The sequence below is a fragment of the Gorilla gorilla genome, chromosome 14, assembly GCF_029281585.2.
Source record: "Gorilla gorilla gorilla isolate KB3781 chromosome 14, NHGRI_mGorGor1-v2.1_pri, whole genome shotgun sequence".
NCBI lineage: Eukaryota > Metazoa > Chordata > Mammalia > Primates > Hominidae > Gorilla > Gorilla gorilla.
The window spans coordinates 39,655,657-39,674,794 of NC_073238.2; the positions used below are offsets into that span (position 1 = coordinate 39,655,657).

At 34.9% G+C, this 19,138-nt stretch overlaps 1 protein-coding gene across 3 annotated transcripts in view; it reads left to right on the forward strand.

The window, feature by feature from the left end:
• The window catches only part of NUP58 (nucleoporin 58), a 49,072-nt gene that overhangs the window by 27,401 nt on the left and 2,533 nt on the right, over positions 1-19,138 (forward strand). For 2 of the 3 annotated variants that reach the window (XM_004054276.5, XM_004054277.5), the window contains 4 exons: positions 3,080-3,281; positions 8,644-8,742; positions 10,342-10,437; positions 11,671-14,123. In XM_004054276.5, the coding sequence (XP_004054324.3) occupies positions 3,080-3,281; positions 8,644-8,742; positions 10,342-10,437; positions 11,671-11,840 (567 nt within the window). In that variant the 3' untranslated portion in view covers positions 11,841-14,123. Of the gene's footprint in view, positions 1-3,079; positions 3,282-8,643; positions 8,743-10,341; positions 10,438-11,670; positions 14,124-19,138 lie in introns of those variants that run through there. The other variant, XM_019039827.4, reaches the window with a different exon arrangement.

Here is a 19,138-nt window from a genome sequence, read left to right on the forward strand (position 1 = left end):
GCATTAAAAACCGGCTTACAGCATTTCTCCCTTTTAAATACAGGGAACTGTTTGTGTTTATTAAATAATGTAAATAAAATGATTTATCACTGAATATTTAGACTGACTCTCGCTTTTTTTTTTTTTTTTTTTGAGACGGACTCTTGCTCTGTCGCCCAGGCTGGAGTTCAGTGGCATGATCTTGGTTCACTGCAACCTCCACCTCCTGGGTTCAAGTGATTCTCATGCCTCAGCCTCCTGAATAGCTGGGACTACAGGCACGTGTCACTACGCCTGGCTAATTTTTTGTATTTTTAGTAGAGACAGGGTTTTGCCATGTTGCAGGCTGGTCTCGAACTACTAAATTCAGGCAATCCTCCCTCCTCGGCCTCCCAAAGTGCTAGGATTTACGGGCATGAGCCACTGCACCCAGACTGAATAATTTGACTCTCATATAATAATGTTAGTTTTAAAAATGTATTTAAGTGAAATGTTCAAGGTAAGTACATCTTTTCTAACTAACTGAGCAAATGTAATTAAACTCTTTAATCTTGGAGTGTATGTGGTCCAAAATACCTTTAAAATTCAAGCGGCGAAACCTGAGTCTAGATAAATTATCAACTGTGTAGAATAGAGTTTAATTGGAATTATCAACATTTTCATTTTTATTTTGATTTCATGCATAGTAACAGAATTTTTTTAGGTAAACCATTTAAATTACACCATTTTTGAAATGGTAGTGCACTTTAGACCTTTTGCTTTAGTAGATTTAAAACTGTAACCCAAATCTTTAAATTTTGTTCTAAAGGAGGAATTTTATCAGATTTAAAAAAATTCTATTAGTCTATAATAAATGTTACTTTAATTTTTTAATAAAATTAATGTATGGCACTTTGAAGTCCGTTGCACAGAATTCTTTTCCTTAATTTTTATTATGAAATCTTTCAAATATACACAAAAGTAGGCTATCATTATACTGAATGCCCAGGTATGACTACCTAATTGCAACCATTATCAAAACCCTGCTGAACTTGTTTTATCAATGCTCCACAGAAGATGCTTTTTTCCCCCCCACGAAGTATTTCAGAGCAAATGCCAGGTGTAAACGTACATTTTTTTTAGCAGCACTGTCTCCTCTCTGGTTTGGAAAATATATCATTTTTGGTAATATGACCATAAAACAGTGAGACCAAGACCACATAAAACTGCCCTAGATCACGTCAAATAAACGTTGTAGACATGAAATTTTGACCTACTCTTTAAGCAACCCAAGAACGAAAGGATATTCCCAAGAACCAAAGAATATTTTATAATCAGATTTGGTATGTTGCCATTATTTTTAGCTTAGTTTAGTGAGCAAACTAAGCTCTAGGTTTCTTTATTTCTTGTAGAAATCTCACAAGACATTTTTTTGTTCGTTTTGTTTTTCATTAGGTAATCTGTTGAAACAGGCGTTAACTATTCTATCCAGCCAGGCCTCAGGAACATTAACACATTTGGAAGTTTTAGGAATTTGTTTTATAGATCATGGCTGATGTCAAGGTTTTTGTTTGTTTGTTTTATTATTTTGTTTTGTTTTGTTGAGACGGGCTTGCTCTGTTGCCGATGCTAGAGTGCAGTGGCGTAATCATGACTCATTGTAGTCTCAATCTCCTGGGCCCAAGCGATCCTCCCGCCTCAGGCTCAGCCTCTTGAGTAGCTAGGACTACAGGCATGCACCACCACACCTAGCTAATTTTTTAACTTTTTGTAGAGAGGGGCACTTGCTGTGTTGTCCAGGCTGATCTTAACTCCTGGCCTCAAGGAGTCCTCCTGCCTAGACCTCCCTAAGGGCTGGGATTATAGGTGGGAGCCACCGTGGCCAGGCTGTTTCTTTTAACTAATGGTCTTGGTCTTAAGTTTCTAAGGTGGATCATTATTTTCCATTATCTGAAGTAGAACTAAAATTTATGGGATACTGATGCTTGCCCAGGACAAGGAAGGGTGGATTTGCAAGAGATCGGTAGTGCTTGTTTTTCTTACATCATATGTCTTGATTCTGGCTTTGTATCTTCCCCAATATCCAGTTCTTGGCAGGCCCCCTTTTTTAATACATCATAAATGTAGCAAAGTTTGGAATTGGAACATCAAACACTGACATCCACACAAAAAGGGCGATGATAGCTTTTAAATACTATAAACAACAGTAAGATTTTTAAGTGCTGTATTTGTTATAATCAGAACCTAATGTTTACTAATTTCTGCTAAGAGATGTAAGAAATATGAAAAATCTGTGTCTCTTCAAAAAGTGGTTAAAAACCTATCTAAATTAGGCTAAATCTTCAATGAAAGCATAAAATAATTCTAAAGTGAAACAGAATTGTTGCTGTTGATGGCCTTAATCAAGGCAGATGCTGCATTGGGTAAAAGCAGCTCACTTTATGAACTTGGGAATTTTTCTTACTCTGGAGTTACAAACACTTTTTTTCTTTGAGGCGGGTGGTTGGGGTCATAACTTTAACATGAATCAAGTCTCATTGTACAATGGTCAAATAATAGCAATAAAGTAGAAGCCCTCATCATACCCTCCAACCACTGCTGAGGTGCAACACCTTATTTTAGCATGTGTTACCCAGGCCTTCTAAAAAATGTATTTAAAAGTATATATATTTAGTGCTGACTTTTTTTTCTTTCTTTTTTTTAAAAACTGTTTTAATCAAAAGGCTATGAAAAGGTTGGACATTTGAGGGGAAAGTTTCTTGAAAAACTGGAATATTTATTTTTAAATTCTTTTCATCCATCCATCTGTACATTGATGGAGTATTTAAATATTACTCTGTCTAAAAGCTTAGCTGATTTATTTTAAACAAGGCCTCACAAAGACAGTATTTTAGGAAGCATATTGTAAAGATAGGGAGTAAACTATTCAAGGGAGCAGTAGAACTCTTGAACTCATCACTTCCTACACCAAAGTGCATTATTAGCACTCTAATTTGCAGTTTGGATTGAATGTATAATATTAGGAGTGTCTTTGGTAACTTATGGTTATATTCATCCACGTATTAACCATAGTCAATGTGAAACTTCATTTAGCCGTTTTGTTTATTTTTTATTCTTTTAGGTTCTGAAAGAACAGTACCTTGGCTACAGGAAAATGTTCTTGGGAGATGCTGTTGATGTGTTTGAAACAAGGCGAGCAGAAGCCAAGAAGTGGCAGAACACACCCAGAGTTACTACTGGACCCACTCCTTTCAGCACCATGCCAAACGCAGCAGCCGTTGCCATGGCTGCAACACTTACACAGCAGCAACAGCCTGCTACAGGTCTGAACACATTCAAGTTATAGCTTCTTACTGTTCCAATGCAGAACATTTATGTGCGTTTTTATAAGTCTTCCATTTGTGTGAGCACTGAAGAAATTTCTATGAGTAGCTGTTCCAATACAATCTAAAATTGTGATGGACACAATTATAAACATACCTGATAAAAAAGGCAGGGTAGTCTTAGCAATAATTATACATCAATTAGATATTGAATATTGTGAATCTACTTAATGTTATTTGCTGTATTGCTATAAATGCCCTTTAGAACATGGTGTTTCACTAGTGAATTACATTTAAGAATAACATTAGATTCTGAAATCATGATTGTACCATTTATTGTTTTAAAGTCAGAGATCATCCATCCATTCTTTGAATTTTTCATATATGATACTGATAGATGGTGCATTCTCATTTTCCTCATACATAGTGATTACAAAGTACCCACATTCAGGATGAAGTATGCTTTTATTGACTGAAGGTATGTTGAAGATCTGTAGGCTTGTTTGTATGTATGTTGACTGTAAACAGAATACAAGCCCTCTAAACCAAATTTTGAAGACGATACATGCTAGAATTGTACCTTTCCAAGGTGAACAGAACAGCAAGAGCAGGAAAAAGATGTTTTGAGATGTGGATTGCACATTAAGGAGCAACTGGGAAGTTGAACAGATGAAAATAATTGGTGACATGGAAAGCAGATTGTTTTATTCCTTGGTTTAGTTACACTTCTAATTAGAGAAACATTTTTTGTGGTCATTCTACAGTGTTTTATTTGGTCCTGTGTCTTTTGGAGGTTAATAGTTATCTTAATCCTGCTATCCCTTTTGTCAGGTTTGAAGCTTGACATGGAAAAATAGTCTTAATTGATATTGATTTTTTTATTTTAATCATTCATAAATTTCTTAGTAATGCTTATTATTCAATAGCATGTGTCTTTCTGAGAGTTCCATATAGTCCAGTAGTACATTATAATACACACAAAAAAATTAATACATATTTAGATTGCATTCAAGCTACCTATACTAGGGAAGCATTCTCTGGTTTTCACTATTGGCAGTTTAAAAAATTGTTCTTCACATTTGGAGATGACAGAATTGACTTGCCATAAGTAAAGGATTGATGATAGATTTATGCCAAATCCTCCATATCCCGTGGCTGGACCCATGTGAATAGTGGCTCGCATGAGCACTGTCTGGTAGCTCTCTAGCTGGCTGGAGTATAGGATTGCATTGTTAAGTTATGGAGGGAAAAAGTCATTATGGGATTGATTCCTTTGAGGATTGATATTTCTTCTTAAAAGGACTCAATCCCATAATTATGACTATCAGCTCTCATGATTACTTAACCAGTTAATCAAACCAACCATAGTACTAGTTTACTTTTTAGAGCCAGTATTAATCTTAAAGTAGATAAGTGTAGATTTGGTTAAGTGTTCTTTAAACATAGTGAATTTCCATTCTATTAAATAGAACTTGAGAAATGTCAGTTATATAAAAAGTTATGTTGTACATGAATATATTCTATGATAAACACCTAAACTTGAAGCAAAATCTCCTGTCAAGGGTTTGTGTGTGTGTGTGTAACTTTCTTATCTATAGACTATTATTTTGAGAAATTCATAGGTTTTCACTTATACATTTTGAGCTCGTGGACATGGGGCGATGTGTGTTCATTCTCTAAATGAGTGCCTACTATGTGCTGGGCTCGAGGAATACAAAGGTAGACAATATAGATTTGGTCTTTGCCCTCTGTGGTGGTTGACAGTGTTAGCTTAATCTGGAGTATTCTTGAGGAGCCTTTTGCTCATAGGCTTTAATTTTGTCTGTGACTTTTGCCAGGCTTTGGGGAAATTGACTGCCTTCACTCTTCCCTGAAACTTTGAAGTCCACATAAGGGCTTTCTAATCAGATGGCAGAAATTATAATTTATTAACCTAAACAACCTTACAGTGTTTTCGCTTTGAATTGTATGAATTCTTAGAACTGAGAAGCTAAACAACAGTGATAACAATTTTACATTATCTTTTCTTTCTCCTTTTGTTTCTCTAAAGGTCTCCCAGGCCTTCCCAGTCAAAATTTTCGTTATTTTTAGTCATGTCACCATGATGTGAGATTTCTGAGCTCTGTTAGATACATTTAGAAATGTCCCTATTTATCGAATGGTGTTTTGTACCCCATAAGTTATCCCTTATGCCCTGTGACTTCTGTGAAATCTTTGTTTTTAAGTGCCAGTAACAAATTTTAGACCATCTAGATGAAGGTAGAGAGAGCTTATGCATTGTTTTTATACATCACTGTTGATCTCTACAAGATTTGAGTTATCAGAAGGGTTTTGCTTTTATTTGCATATGAAATTTTTATTAACATGAATATGGGCACAGAGCAAATAGCTTCTTAGACTGCTGCCTTCTGAAGGTGGCTTCTGTATCTTTCTCAGAGGAGGAGGAATAGACTTAAACGACTTCTTTGTCCTCCTTCCATTTTTTTTTTTAATGAAAAAGTATACTAGGGCTTAGGCATGTGTGATTTACAGTTATTTGTTCTGAAGGCTGCAGAGAATTGAAAATCCAGCAGGCTATTTGTGTATGAAATCATGAGCATCGATACGTGGATAACGTAGTTTCATGTTGGCAGAACTTGACACTTGTCTGTAAGTGCTTCCCAAGCCTCCTGAAAAACTGAAGACATTTACAGTAGGCTTTTCAGTATAATTTTAATTTAGGATAGGTTTTTTAGCAATGTACCTGGGATTGAGTTTTGCTATTGTGTTTTGACACTTTAAGAGTTCTTGATGTTTACATAATAAGACTTTCTTATGTGACTTAGCTGCTGTTTTAAGGAGAGCCAAGATGTTTTGTTAGGAATTCCTACTTTTTAGCTTAGTGTAGGTTTGGACATTTAAGGTGTAGTGTTAAATAGGAAACATTAAGTATTTCATCTTAGTTTCTTGTGGTTTTGTGATTTTGTTGTATTTAATAACCAAAGGAACATTCCCCATTAAATCAGTGAGAGTAAAATTTTTCAAACTGGGGAAAACGCATTTTAGGTTTTTTAAAGAAAAATTATTTTAAAATGTGACTTAGAAATAACCATACTAATTACATTAGGCATTTGGGGTGATCATGGAAAATTATAAAATATTTTTAGCACTTTAGTCCTTTTTCTGTTAATGCAGTTTTACTTTTAAGAAAGTAAAATTTATTCTGGAAAATATGAATTACAGTGCTAAACCTGGTTTTGTTGTGTGTGAATATATTATATGGTAACTTTTGTAAAATGTTACTCTACATGAAGATTTCACTTTGGCCAGTCATTGGTATATATCACTACAAACTTAATTTTATTTATGGAAATAACCTCTCATTGGATGACTATTCAAATTTCAAAGCAGACTTCTTGAATTGTTTACGTAACTTTTGCCTGAAGGATTTAGACTGCTTTCTAATAGTGAAACTAATATATATGGTGGCCAGAGTGTAATATATGCTAATACTTTGGCATGGGAGATATTTATCATGAGTTTTTACTATTAAAAATGTTATACATTTGCCTACGAGTTTTATAAATGATGTTGCCTTCAGAATTTGTGTGAAGGTACAAAACTAAAAATATCATGTATCTGATGTGCAATGGAAAGTCTTGTCATCATTAAATATGAGTTCTTGATTATATTCTGAATATTGATGATTAGAAAAATCTTATGTTCTGTTGCTCTTAACAACAGACCCACACACAACAAAAAGCATATTTGAGTAACTCTTATGACTTACAAGGCTGAGGGCTGTGGTGTGCATTATTCTTTAGGGTCTTCCACCAGCAGTGCCTCCTATTAACCTGTGACAAACAAGTCTCTCAATGTTAAAGAACTGGACGTGTGTTTTTTATGTTTTTTGTTAGGAATCAGAAAGTATAATAATATGCTTGGTTTCTTTTTCCTATAGTAACATTTTACAAAAGAGCTGCTAGGCAGGTATTTTATTCTCAAAGTGATCTCAAACTGGATGTAAAAATTTTAATTATTTTTTTAATAGTAGTATAAGAATTCTGGCTGCTATTAGTTATTGTTTGTTTTCTGGGTTAGAAGCTATTCGAAAAGTCCAGTTTCTGTCCCAGTGTAGCAAAATGTAGTTCCTCGGTTGTTTTTCTTTAAATGCTTTATAATTTTACACTACCTTTTTAATATACAAACCTCATTCTTCATTGGATAACTTGAAGGCTTTGATTTCTTTAAAAATTTAAATTTTAGTGTGTATATTACTTTGACAGTTCCCTCATCTTTGAGATGCACTGATCACTGTGCTTGAAAAAGACAATACTGAAGATTGTACTATGAAGTTTATTGAATAATTTTCATAAATTATTTATCCAAATGAGAGATTTTTAGATTTTGTATTCTGCTTAGTTTTAAAAAAAAATAGTAGTTTAAAAGAGAGGCTAGTAAGTTTGATGCTATTCTTGCCAAACAAACTCAGCCAAAATCTTTAAAGTAACAAGTGGGAAAAGGATGACTAATCGTTCTGCTTCTGAGTACATTTTCCAAAACGTTGGAAAGAAACTTCTGAATTGAAATCTTGAATGTATTGAATCTGTCAAGGTACACAGCGGTGCCTTTGTAAATGTTCATTACTTTATTTAATCAGGTGATAAGTGGTGTAATGTAGCAGAGCTTAAGAATAGAACTCAATTATCACTTTTTGTGAACAAGTTGGAATTGTCATGTTACTGTGTAATTGATTTGCTTTACAATGAACAATAAATTTAATAAAATAAAACATTGTCTTGTTTTTTATCTACTTATTGTATATATCATTTATATTTCATATGAGAAATCATGCCTAGTTTTTTGGGTACTTACTCTTATGAAATAACATGATAGTTTTGCCATGTTAGTGTCAGTCTCTCTTGATCAATTGAGACTTGACTCTAACACTAAGGAGCTCGATTAAAAAAAGTAAAAACCATTTACTGATTATACCAACTAGTTTTATCAGAAAACAAGTGAGGAGATCTAAAATAATTCTAGAAGTAAGTCTAAAGGAACGATAATTTATGATACATTAAAGATTTCAAATTATTTAGTAGATTAAACTAACGTCTTTCATTGCGGTAAGCCTCTTTTCATTGTCTAGTTCTGAACAGGTTAATTTTTTTAAAATCTTTTTTTAATTTTTAGATAGATAAATCAGTTTGGATAGATAAGTTAGACTCGAGAGACATCCTGAAAACTAAGTTTTAACAAATGGAATCAGTTAAAAGTAATCACTGTTCATTTTAAAAATAATTTCATAAAGAATCTTTAATCTTGAAAGAGTAAGGCAAATTTGTTTTTTTTCCCCCCCCCATTTTTTTTTTTTTTATACCAGGGCCACAGCCATCTCTGGGAGTTAGTTTTGGAACGCCATTCGGCTCAGGTATTGGCACTGGCTTGCAATCAAGTGGCTTAGGTTCTTCAAACCTTGGAGGTACACTTTAACTTTTCTAATATTTCATTGAACTATTATATATTTGAATTGATACTAGCCTGTAAAAAAAAATTTCTAAGAGAATCTCCTGCTATTTTGGAAGTTAAGGTTCCATCTGGCAAAAACGATTCTCAAACATAATTATTGCTTTCTAATATTAGATTTAGAACTTAAAGAATCATTCCATCTTCTGTGAATAGCAAATATAAAGTATTAAAATTAAGTGGTAGGCATGTTCATGTTTTCAAAGCAATATGCTGACACATGAACTTGAGAATTCTTTAGTTTTAATCATCTTAATTAAAAATCTTAAAATTAATAGTCTTAATGTTAGTTTGGAGTCTGAGCTACTTCTGGATGATATACATTCTCCTAATCAGTATCTTCTTTTTTCTGAAAATGAGTACTTAGGGAAATTATTATGAATTGAACAGCTCAACTCATGTCCATTTCTAAGCACATTTGGCAAATTTGCCTATATACATACTTGTTTACATAAGCAATTAAGCTTATTTTAATACTTTCATAAGGTTAGTAAGGTAAGTCCTCTGCAAAAACATCATGCTAAATACAAATGCATTCACAATTCTTTGATATGGATAACTGAAAGTTGGTTGTATTTTCACAGGCACATTATAATGTAATGAATAAGTTGCCCTTATTTCCACTAAAATATAAGACGGGAGACCTATAAGCTATTACGGTTGTTTAATATAGACTCTGTTCTAAATTAGGAATTATTAGAATCTGGCAGATAGCATAATTCCTATAATCTATAATTAATTTGCCATCACATTTCTTATTGTTACAGGCAATGATACTGTCACACTCAGTATTTTAGATAAGCTATTGCAAAATAACCGAAAAAGAATTTGAACTTTATTTGTAGAGCACCTGTCTCTTAGGAGAGTGGAAACTAGTCTTCAAGTACTTAGAATGTCATGAACTTTGTCTGATGAAAAATACTTCTTTTTTTAAATGATGAAGATAGTATTGTTAAGAGAAAAACCATGATCTTCTCACCACCAATTTTTCACTGTTAAACTGGCTGGTAGTATGGCAGGAATCTACTGTTACTGAGTAGATTTAAAGTGCTTGATTATGTAGTTATGCAGAGTTTTTCAGCGGTTCAGATTCTTAATTAAAAATGTTTTGGGAAAGAGCAGAGTAAAATAACCTTGTAGTATTTAGTGTTTACATTGTAGTGCATGTCATGCTTATTAATGTATTTAGTCCTTTTTTTGTGAAATGAAATACCCCTAAAGTGGAAATGGTTATAACTGACTAAAATCATACTTGAATGGTGGGTAAAATTTTCTAGCACATTTAGAAGAGAAAATACTAATTTCTTTTTTATGGCCTTGTTCTTTAAAAATTGATGGGTCACAAACAGTCTAAATAGATACAAACGTTTTATTTCAGAATTAGTCTAGTGCTTCTAAAAGTCTCATGCAAAGGAGTAAGCAGATTTCCTTAATAAGGCCATGTTTTTCAGCACTGTATCTGTTAGACCTCTGATGATTTTCGGTTGTACTTGTCCATATCCTTTAACCTGTGTTTTATGTGCCATTGTATATTTTTCTATTACCCTTCCACTAGGATTTGGAACTAGCTCTGGTTTTGGATGCAGCACCACAGGGGCCTCCACATTTGGATTTGGAACAACAAATAAACCCTCAGGAAGTCTTAGTGCAGGTTTGTGTGTTTCTGCCTGGATTTCAGGCAAATTTAAAGGTGTAAATTATTTAATTTAAAAGTATGTGTTGTTATTTCCAGTAACCCAAGAAGTTCCCTCCCTGATTCAGTTTTTACTCCCTGGATGAAGTGTGCAAGCCTAACTAATCATTTTACTTTATCTCTCTCATAAACTAAAGGGCAGGTTTGTAAAATACTTCTAACAAGACTTCTTAGTTTGATTTAATAATTAATTACATCTTCTAACTCAGAGATTCATTTGAACTCTAGTGACTAACTTCATGGTTAAATAATTTTCTTCATTATTACAAAAAGGAACCCATCATTGTGAAAGTTTAAGGTTTTTGTCATAATTCATCCTGGAGAATGATTTCTATTCCAGGGTCCCTCTGGTTTTAAGAATACCACAGTCTTACAAATGATTATTAATTTAGTTTCTTGTTCATTTTTGAAATAGGTATAATTTTTTGACTCTTCTTATGAAAAATTCCAAATTTCATCTACTTTTGCATTTATATTGGTAAATATGGCTTGTTTTAATGTGCAGTGCTTAGGGACAAATACCATATCTAATGTAATGACATAATACTGTGAAAGATGTGTTAAATTTAGAGAATTTGAAGGAATTAAGTAGCGTTTAAAATCAGCAGTTCCAGTGGAGGAAGATAATAATAGGATTCCATGTTATCAGGATTATAATTGAAATATTGTATTAGTTAACTAGGCAGTAGTAGTACTAGATCTTAATTTTGCAAAAGCTCTTATAAAATCAAAACAGTAAGTACTGCTCTTTTGTTTGTTCATTGTCTTGAACATTGTGGGTTGAAGCTTTCCTGGAGGACTTGGGATTGCAAGGGTAGGTCCAGATATGTGAATGTCTCTCTTCTACATGTTGATAAAATGTTTTTGGTGGGTCTAAGGAGGAAGGCACCTTGACATATTTAATTAACAGGAAAGTTTCTGGCAACTTGAAGTTTCTATAGATTTTAGTAATTTGTGCTAAGGTTTCTCTTTTGGCCTGCATCACTACACTCTCTTTCAGGGTGCCGCTTAAGTTGTTAGCTAAATTATTTTCCTGTTAAAATTTCATGTTAGAAATTTAGGGCTTTAATATATTTGCTATTCTTACAGATTATGTATTCTTTTAGATAGAAATTTACTGCTCCTCCCTGTTTTTATATTTGTTTTTGGAATTCAACTTCTGATATGAATATTTTTTTCCCTAAACATAAGGCTTTGGCAGCTCAAGTACATCTGGGTTTAACTTCAGCAATCCTGGCATCACGGCATCAGCTGGTTTGACTTTTGGGGTGTCCAATCCTGCCTCTGCAGGTTTTGGAACAGGAGGACAACTCCTTCAGTTGAAGAAACCTCCAGCTGGAAACAAAAGAGGAAAAAGATAAACATGGGTTGATGTGTTGAGAGAATCCATAGCAGCACCGTTCATTCTATGAGTCTATTTTTCTAATGATGCAGTAATTAAATTGCATCCCAGGAGATTTATAAAGTTTTGATATTTTTCCCTACTCTGGAATTTGAACTTTCTTCATGTTTGCCATACTGAACATCTTTTTTCTTGTGAATTTAAAGTCCAGTTGTGTTTTCTTTTTAATTTGATTCTCAGTGTAAGAAATGTTCTGATTACATCACTGATTGGTAATGGTTAGAAACCATTAACCTAAAACTTACTATTTAACCTAGTGTTTTTGTTGATGAGGTTTACATTATGTGAATACATGCACATTTGTTTCTTATACAGGTGGTTTGAACTCTAGGGCCTATACTAGAATCAATTTGTTCCTTGTTAAAGGCCTTTTGAATTATACTGCAGGGCATCTTGTGAATATGTATGTAAATATATACAGAATAATACACACAGTTGTGTGTGCATATAAAATACATATTTACGCCAGGCGTGGTGGCTCACGCCTGTAATCCCAGCACTTTGGGAGGCCGAGGCAGGCGGATCACCTGAGGTCAGGAGTTTGAGACCAGCCTGACATGGTGAAACCCCATCTCTACGAAAAATACAAAAATTAGCTGGGCATAGTGGCGGGTACCTATAATCCCAGCTACTCGGGAGGCTGAGGCACGAGAATCACTTGAAGCCGGGAGGTGGAGGTTGCAGTGAGCCGAGATCGCACCACTGCTCTCCAGCCTGGGCAACAAGAGCAAAACTCCGTCTCAAAAAAGATGAAAATAAAATAAAATATATATTTACAGGCCTACAACTTTTGCCTCAGACTGTTCCCCTTTTCTAAGGGTATTCAAGTTTTCACCTTTTAAGCTTCATATCCTCAGTGCTTGTAGAATGATGAGCTAGAGGTACCAGGTCATTGCAGTTGTTTGCTTAAAGACTTACAGAAATGGTTACTGGCGTAAATACTTGGCCAACTCAACTTTATTGCCCCTGGTCTTTTCCATTTTTGTTTCCACCTTAACCTATAGCAGCTCCTCCAAATGAGGAATGCTGTAAGACTCATCAAACAGATTTTAACCATTTTATTATCCTGTGTGTCCTTACATTGCTTCTGTGAGATGTTTTTTTCTTATCTGAGATGAACTTTCAGGAGCCTATTTGAACTCCAGACTGGTGTTCTGGGGCAAAGAGCTATTAGCCAAACTGATTCTATGCAGGTGAAGGATGCACTAAAGTTCTCACTTTAGTGAGAACTTTTCTAGCTATTCCAGTACAGAGTTCTTTCTTATAGGGCTATTGATATTGACACCAAATGGAGTGGCTTCTCAGCCTCTTAATGTCTTAGGTAAGTGCTTAATTTGGAATAGAGAAACCAGTATATTTTAAAAAAGAAAAATATTCTTTGTAGCAACTGTAAATTCTCCCATTATAACAGTGAACAGAGCTCCAGGTAATAACGCATAGGCATGTCAGGTTGCATCTGTATATTTGACTACATTAGTATTAGTGACATCAGGTGGATATAAAAGAAAACCCTTGGAAAGAGAACTGCCTTAGCCATGATTTCGTTAGTAGACCTATTTATGATTCAATTGCAGTTTTCAGATAGGATGTGAACATGGAATTTCATTGAAAATAGTTTAATTTTTTATATAAAAGGTTTTGTATATAATGTGTGTCAGTGACTATTTTCAAAATCATTTTCATCAAGACACCTTTTTTCTAAAATAGGCATTGCATACACATATGCACACGTATGTGCGTGTGCCACACATATTTTTTGTATAATGTTGGGTTTGATTATAAAAGTGTTGTCAAATGTTTTATTTATCTGCATATAGCAGTGGTTGGCTTTTTTGAATTGAAATTTTTGCGCATTGATGCATTGAAATAAGGAAAATTATTTATCTCTGAGCACTAAACTTATTTTTGCATATTTCTGTAATATTGCAGTTCCCAGATCCAGATCATGGGAAGTTAGGGAAAATGTGTGATTTTGTGTTTTGAATTACTGTCAGAATTACATACACAATTACAACAAACTTTTTTTAAAAGACATTTCATTGTACTGCAAAAATCTGAATATTTATATTTCTTGTTTTTTTCTTTATATATTTTGCATTTTAATATGTTGAGCCACTGGAAATTTGTAACAGATTAATTTGTTATAGGAGTTTAAATGTGTTGTCATTGTCTCCATTGTCTTTGTCCAGAGCCCATTATTATGGAAACAATAAAATTTATTGTGTCAGTTGCTTTGATTCTTTATAGGTGTCAGTAGCTGTTCTTAATATGTAATTTTTCTTATTATTGCTCTTTTAGTCTCCGGTTGGGTTTTAGTATATTCCCTTCATTGGTTTATACATCTTGCTCTTTTTTAAACAGAAGGGTGAACATAAGATAGTAAATTATTTCTCACTTGCTTTTGTCTTCTCAAAATGACAAAAACAGTGAACATTTTTAGTTATAAAGAATAATATTGAGTAAAAAAGGAAAAATCCCTTTGAACTTTTGGGCCCTAATTCCCTTCCATTTCCTAGTGTGCAGTCTAATGGTTTGATATGTATCCTTGTAGACCCTTTTAAATATGTCTTAAAAGAATATATAAATGTTACTTCTCTTTTCTTTTTCTTTTATATTCTCTCTGATTTTTTATCACATTTTATTCTCTTGGATCCCTCTTTACTTTTTTAACAAATAGGTTAAAAAGTTTGTGTTCTGGACTTGTTCTTTTTCCCTTCTATTGGTATATCATCAGCATCTTTCTGTGTCTATATAGATTTACTTTTTACATACTGTCCCATAGAATGGGTGTACAATGATCTGTTCCAACTATTGTATGGTTTTTTTAGGAAATGTAATTTTTAAAAATTTTTTTTATTTCCATAGATTATTGGTGAACAGGTGGTATTTGGTTGCATGAGTAAGTTCTTTAGTGGTAATTTGTGAGATTTTGGTACACCCATCACCTGAGCAGTATGCACTGACCCAGTTTGTAGCCTTTTATCCCTCACCCTCTTCCCACCCCTTCCCCTCTTAAGTTCCCATAGTCCATTGTATCATTCTTAATGCCTTTGTATCCTCATAGCTTAGCTCCCACTTAGAGAACATAGGATGTTTGGTTTTCCATTCCTGAGGTTTTTTTTAAAATTTTTATTTATTTATTTAAATTTATTATTATACTTTAAGTTTTAGGGTACATGTGCACAATGTGCAGGTTAGTTACATATGTATACATGTGCAGTTTCTTCTCAGAGTAATAGTCTCCAATCCCATCCAGGCTGCAAATGCCATTAATTCATTCCTTTTTTTTTTTTTGAGGTGGAGTTTCACTCTTGTCGCCCAGGCTGATGCCATCTCGGCTCACTGCAGCCTCTGCCTCCTGGGTTCAAGCAGTTCTCCCTCAGCCTCCCGAGTAGCTGGGATTGCAGGCATGATTACGCCTGGCTAATTTTTGTATTTTTAGTAGAGATTTTAGTAGAGATGTATTTTACCATGTTGGCCAGCCTGGTCTCAAACTCCTGACCTCAGGTGATCTGCCCGCCTCGGCCTCCCAAAGTGCTGAGATTATAGGCGTGAGCTACCATGCCCAGCCAATTCATCCATTCCTTTTTAGTGGCTGTGTAGTATTCCACATATATATTTTATATATACACACACAACACACACACACACACACCAACTATTCTCTGTTATGGATGGTTAGGTTCATTTGACTATTTCAGTTTCTTCGGGGTTGATTCTGGAAATAAATTGCTGAAAAGTCATATAAATTGTGTGTTTTAATGTCACATTGCCTTCCCAAAATGCTATACAAATATATACTCCTACCAGCATGTATATCCATTTCCTAGTATTCTTTGTGATCCCAGTTAATTGTAATCCTAATTGTAAGTCTTTGTGAGGTCAACCTTTTTAATATGTATCAGCTATTTGTATGTTAATGTAATTGCTTATTATATCCTTTGACAATTTTTATACCAAATTAGGGTTTTTTCTTAATGATTTGTAGGACCTCTGTGGATAATAGGTATTAATATTTTTCCTGAGAGATATGTCTAGTCAGCTGTGTTCAGAATCCCGCCTTGACCATGTGTGATCTTAAGCAAGTTATGTAACTTCTAGACTTCAGCTTCATCCTCCAGAAAATAAGGATGATATACATGGGTGGTTATATTAATAATATAATCTAAAGCATTTGGATAGTGTAACCCCTGACACCTAAGAAGCATTAGGTCTTCCTGCACCAATACCCCACTGCCTTAATCATTGTAGCCGGATGCTTTATTTTTATACCTGATAGGAAGCTGCTTTGTCTTAGCCTTTTTGTTTGTTTTTGTGTGGGGAGGCTATTCTAGGACACTTAGTCTTTAAGATGAACTTTAGTGTCTATTTTATTGAGTTTGATTTTTCTTTAAAAATTCTGAGATTTTTATTGGATTTACACAAAATATGTCCTGGGGGAAATTGACAACAATAAGCACAGCATGATATATGCATCTGTTGGGTCTTTTGTTCTTTTAGCAAAGTTTTTATTAGATTCTTGTTTGATTATTTTTACTAACCATCTTGATTTGAATTGAGTGCAAATTTTTATCCTGTAGTAGGTATGAGGTCATTAACATTATTACAACCAGTTATTTCCTGTCCTTTCTGATGATGATGTAGTAAATCTGAGTTAATGTCCTACCTTTTCTGTGAATAAGGCTGACTTTGCCACACTTTTTGAAGCACACACCAAGACAGGCTTATTCAGTCACAGGATTCTGGGCCTTGCTCACATGAGCCAGTGTCCTGGGAAGTCTGAGTTGGCATACCTAACTTAAATCTCATGCACAAAGTCCTCTTTGCCTCTTACATCACATCCCTATTTATTGGGTGCATGGTCTGTCCTGGGTACCACTCGGCATTTTATATACTTGACCATGTTTAGTCTGAATATTAACTGTGTAAAGCAGAAATACCCAATTTATAGATGAAGGAACTGAGGCTAAGGTTAAGCAACTTACTTGAGGTCGCATAGCTAAGTCATAGGGCTGGGTTTTAAACCCAGACCTGTTTAATTCCAAAGCACAATATTTTACTGCCTGTCTCTGATCAAGGATTAGCGTGCTGATTTTCATGACTAACTGAAAGGCACTGAAGGTAATGTGATTACACAGTTCATATGGGGGAAACTACAAGTATGTGATAGATTAGATCAGGGCAAAGTAAAGTAAGTACCTAGGTCTATGTGATTTAAAAGGAGAGGGAATACTATCTGTGGTGTAAAGAGCGTTATAAAGAAGCAAGAGCTGGACTTGTGCAGTCCATCTTTGACCTTTTCTTGCTGGTTCCCTATGAAGAGGTTTATGGAGAAAAGCATCATCCCAGCAACTGGATGATGGGGGCGGTGGGGGGGTCTGTCCACCTTGGAAAAGGTAAGCAGAGCCATTTTGACTATTTGAATTTTAGGAACTGTCAAAGAGAAGTTTAACAAGAAAACCCTTCCTGGAAGGCTTGTATGACTCCCCTGTGACTCAAAAGAGCACCACATGCTCAGACCAAGTGAGACTTGCTGGTACAGATCAACTGGCCCTTTAAAAAGCTCAAGAGAACCAGGGAGACAGGCAAGAATGAGAGGCCGCAACATACATAGGAGAGAGTAGGGATTAATGGAAAAATTGATTGTGGCCCAGAATGGTTTTTGCCTTTTTCCCATTCATTCAGTAGAATGCGTTTGTTTTTTCTACCTAGTCTATTGCGTTTGTTTTTTCTACCTAGTCTATTTGTCAGCTAATGGAAACAAAAAACCTACCAGGCTTACAAAGGTTTCATTGCTGACAAGTGTGCTGCAGAATTAACTTGGGGAGAACTCCTTTCTTGTCATCACCACCCCTCTTTTAATCCCCTGGGAAGCAAGTCAGTTTAATTCAGTAAACATTCCTTAATAATTTGTGTGATCCACTGCTGGGAATTTAGGAATATAAATACATATGGGTAGGATATTGTCTATACTCAGTAGCTAACAGTGCTAAGCAGGGGCCAGGATCTACTCTTATGAGCTGCCATACGTTAACTCATTTAGTCCTCAATCCTGTGAGCTGGGTAGTGTTGTTCCTTTTTTTTTACAGGTGAGAAAACAGGCACAGTGGTTAAATAATATCACCACTCAACTAGCAAGCGAATGGGCCAGAATTCAAACCCAGGCAGTCTATGTAGAGTCTATGTAGGCTTTTAACTTTACATAAATTAATGATATAAAGTGGGCTTTCTTAAGTTAAAGGGATACAAGAAGGCCAGGCGTGGTGCTCATGCCTGTAATCCCAGCACTTTGGGAGGCTGAGGTGGGCAGATCACCTGAGGTCGGGAGTTGAAGACCAACCTGACCAACATGGAGAAACCCTGTCTCTACTAAAAATACAAAAATTAGCCAGGTGTGGTGGCACATGCCTATAATCTCAGCTACTCGGGAGGCTGAGGCAGGAGAATCGCTTGAACCCAGGAGGCGGAGGTTGCAGTGAGCAGAGATTGCGCCATTGCACTCCAGCCTGGGCAACAAGAGCAAAACTCCATCTCAAAAAAAAAAAAAAAAAAAAGATACAAGAAAAATTCTCGAGTATATGAGATTAATTTGGCCTGAGGGAATCAAGAAAATAGGTGGCTTTGAGGAATAAATATGAATATGGTTTATATTTTATGAAGTGTTTACAAGTTTAAAGAACCATGTATTTAAAATGTTAAATTTGAACAACATAAAGGGGTTCAAAATAAAAAGCAACTAACACTTCACCCTCCAGAGGAGGTTTGTATGTATCCCTTATCTCAAATGCTTGGGACAAGAAGTATTTCAGATTTTAGAATATTTTCATATACATAATGACATCTTGGGGATGGGATCCAAGTTTAAACATGAAATTCATTTATGTTTTTTATACACATAGCATGAGGGTAATATTATACAATATTTTAAATAATTTTTTGTGTGAAATATAGTATTGACTGACCCTTCACATGAGGTCAGATGTGGAATTTTCCATTTGTGGCTTCATGTTGGCACTCAAGTTTCAGATTTTGAAGCATTTCAAGTTAGGGATTCTCAACCTGTATTTGCATTCCAGCTCATGGGCAGAAGGAATGAGTGAAGAGAATACCTTTCCTTTCAGGAGTATGAGCCAGCAGTTGCATACTTCTGCTTATACCACATTGGCCAGCACCTAGTCACATAGCTGCAAGTAGGTCTGGGGAATGTCTTTTGCTAGGTGTCCTGCACTCAGCTAAAACCAGCACTGGTAAGGAAGA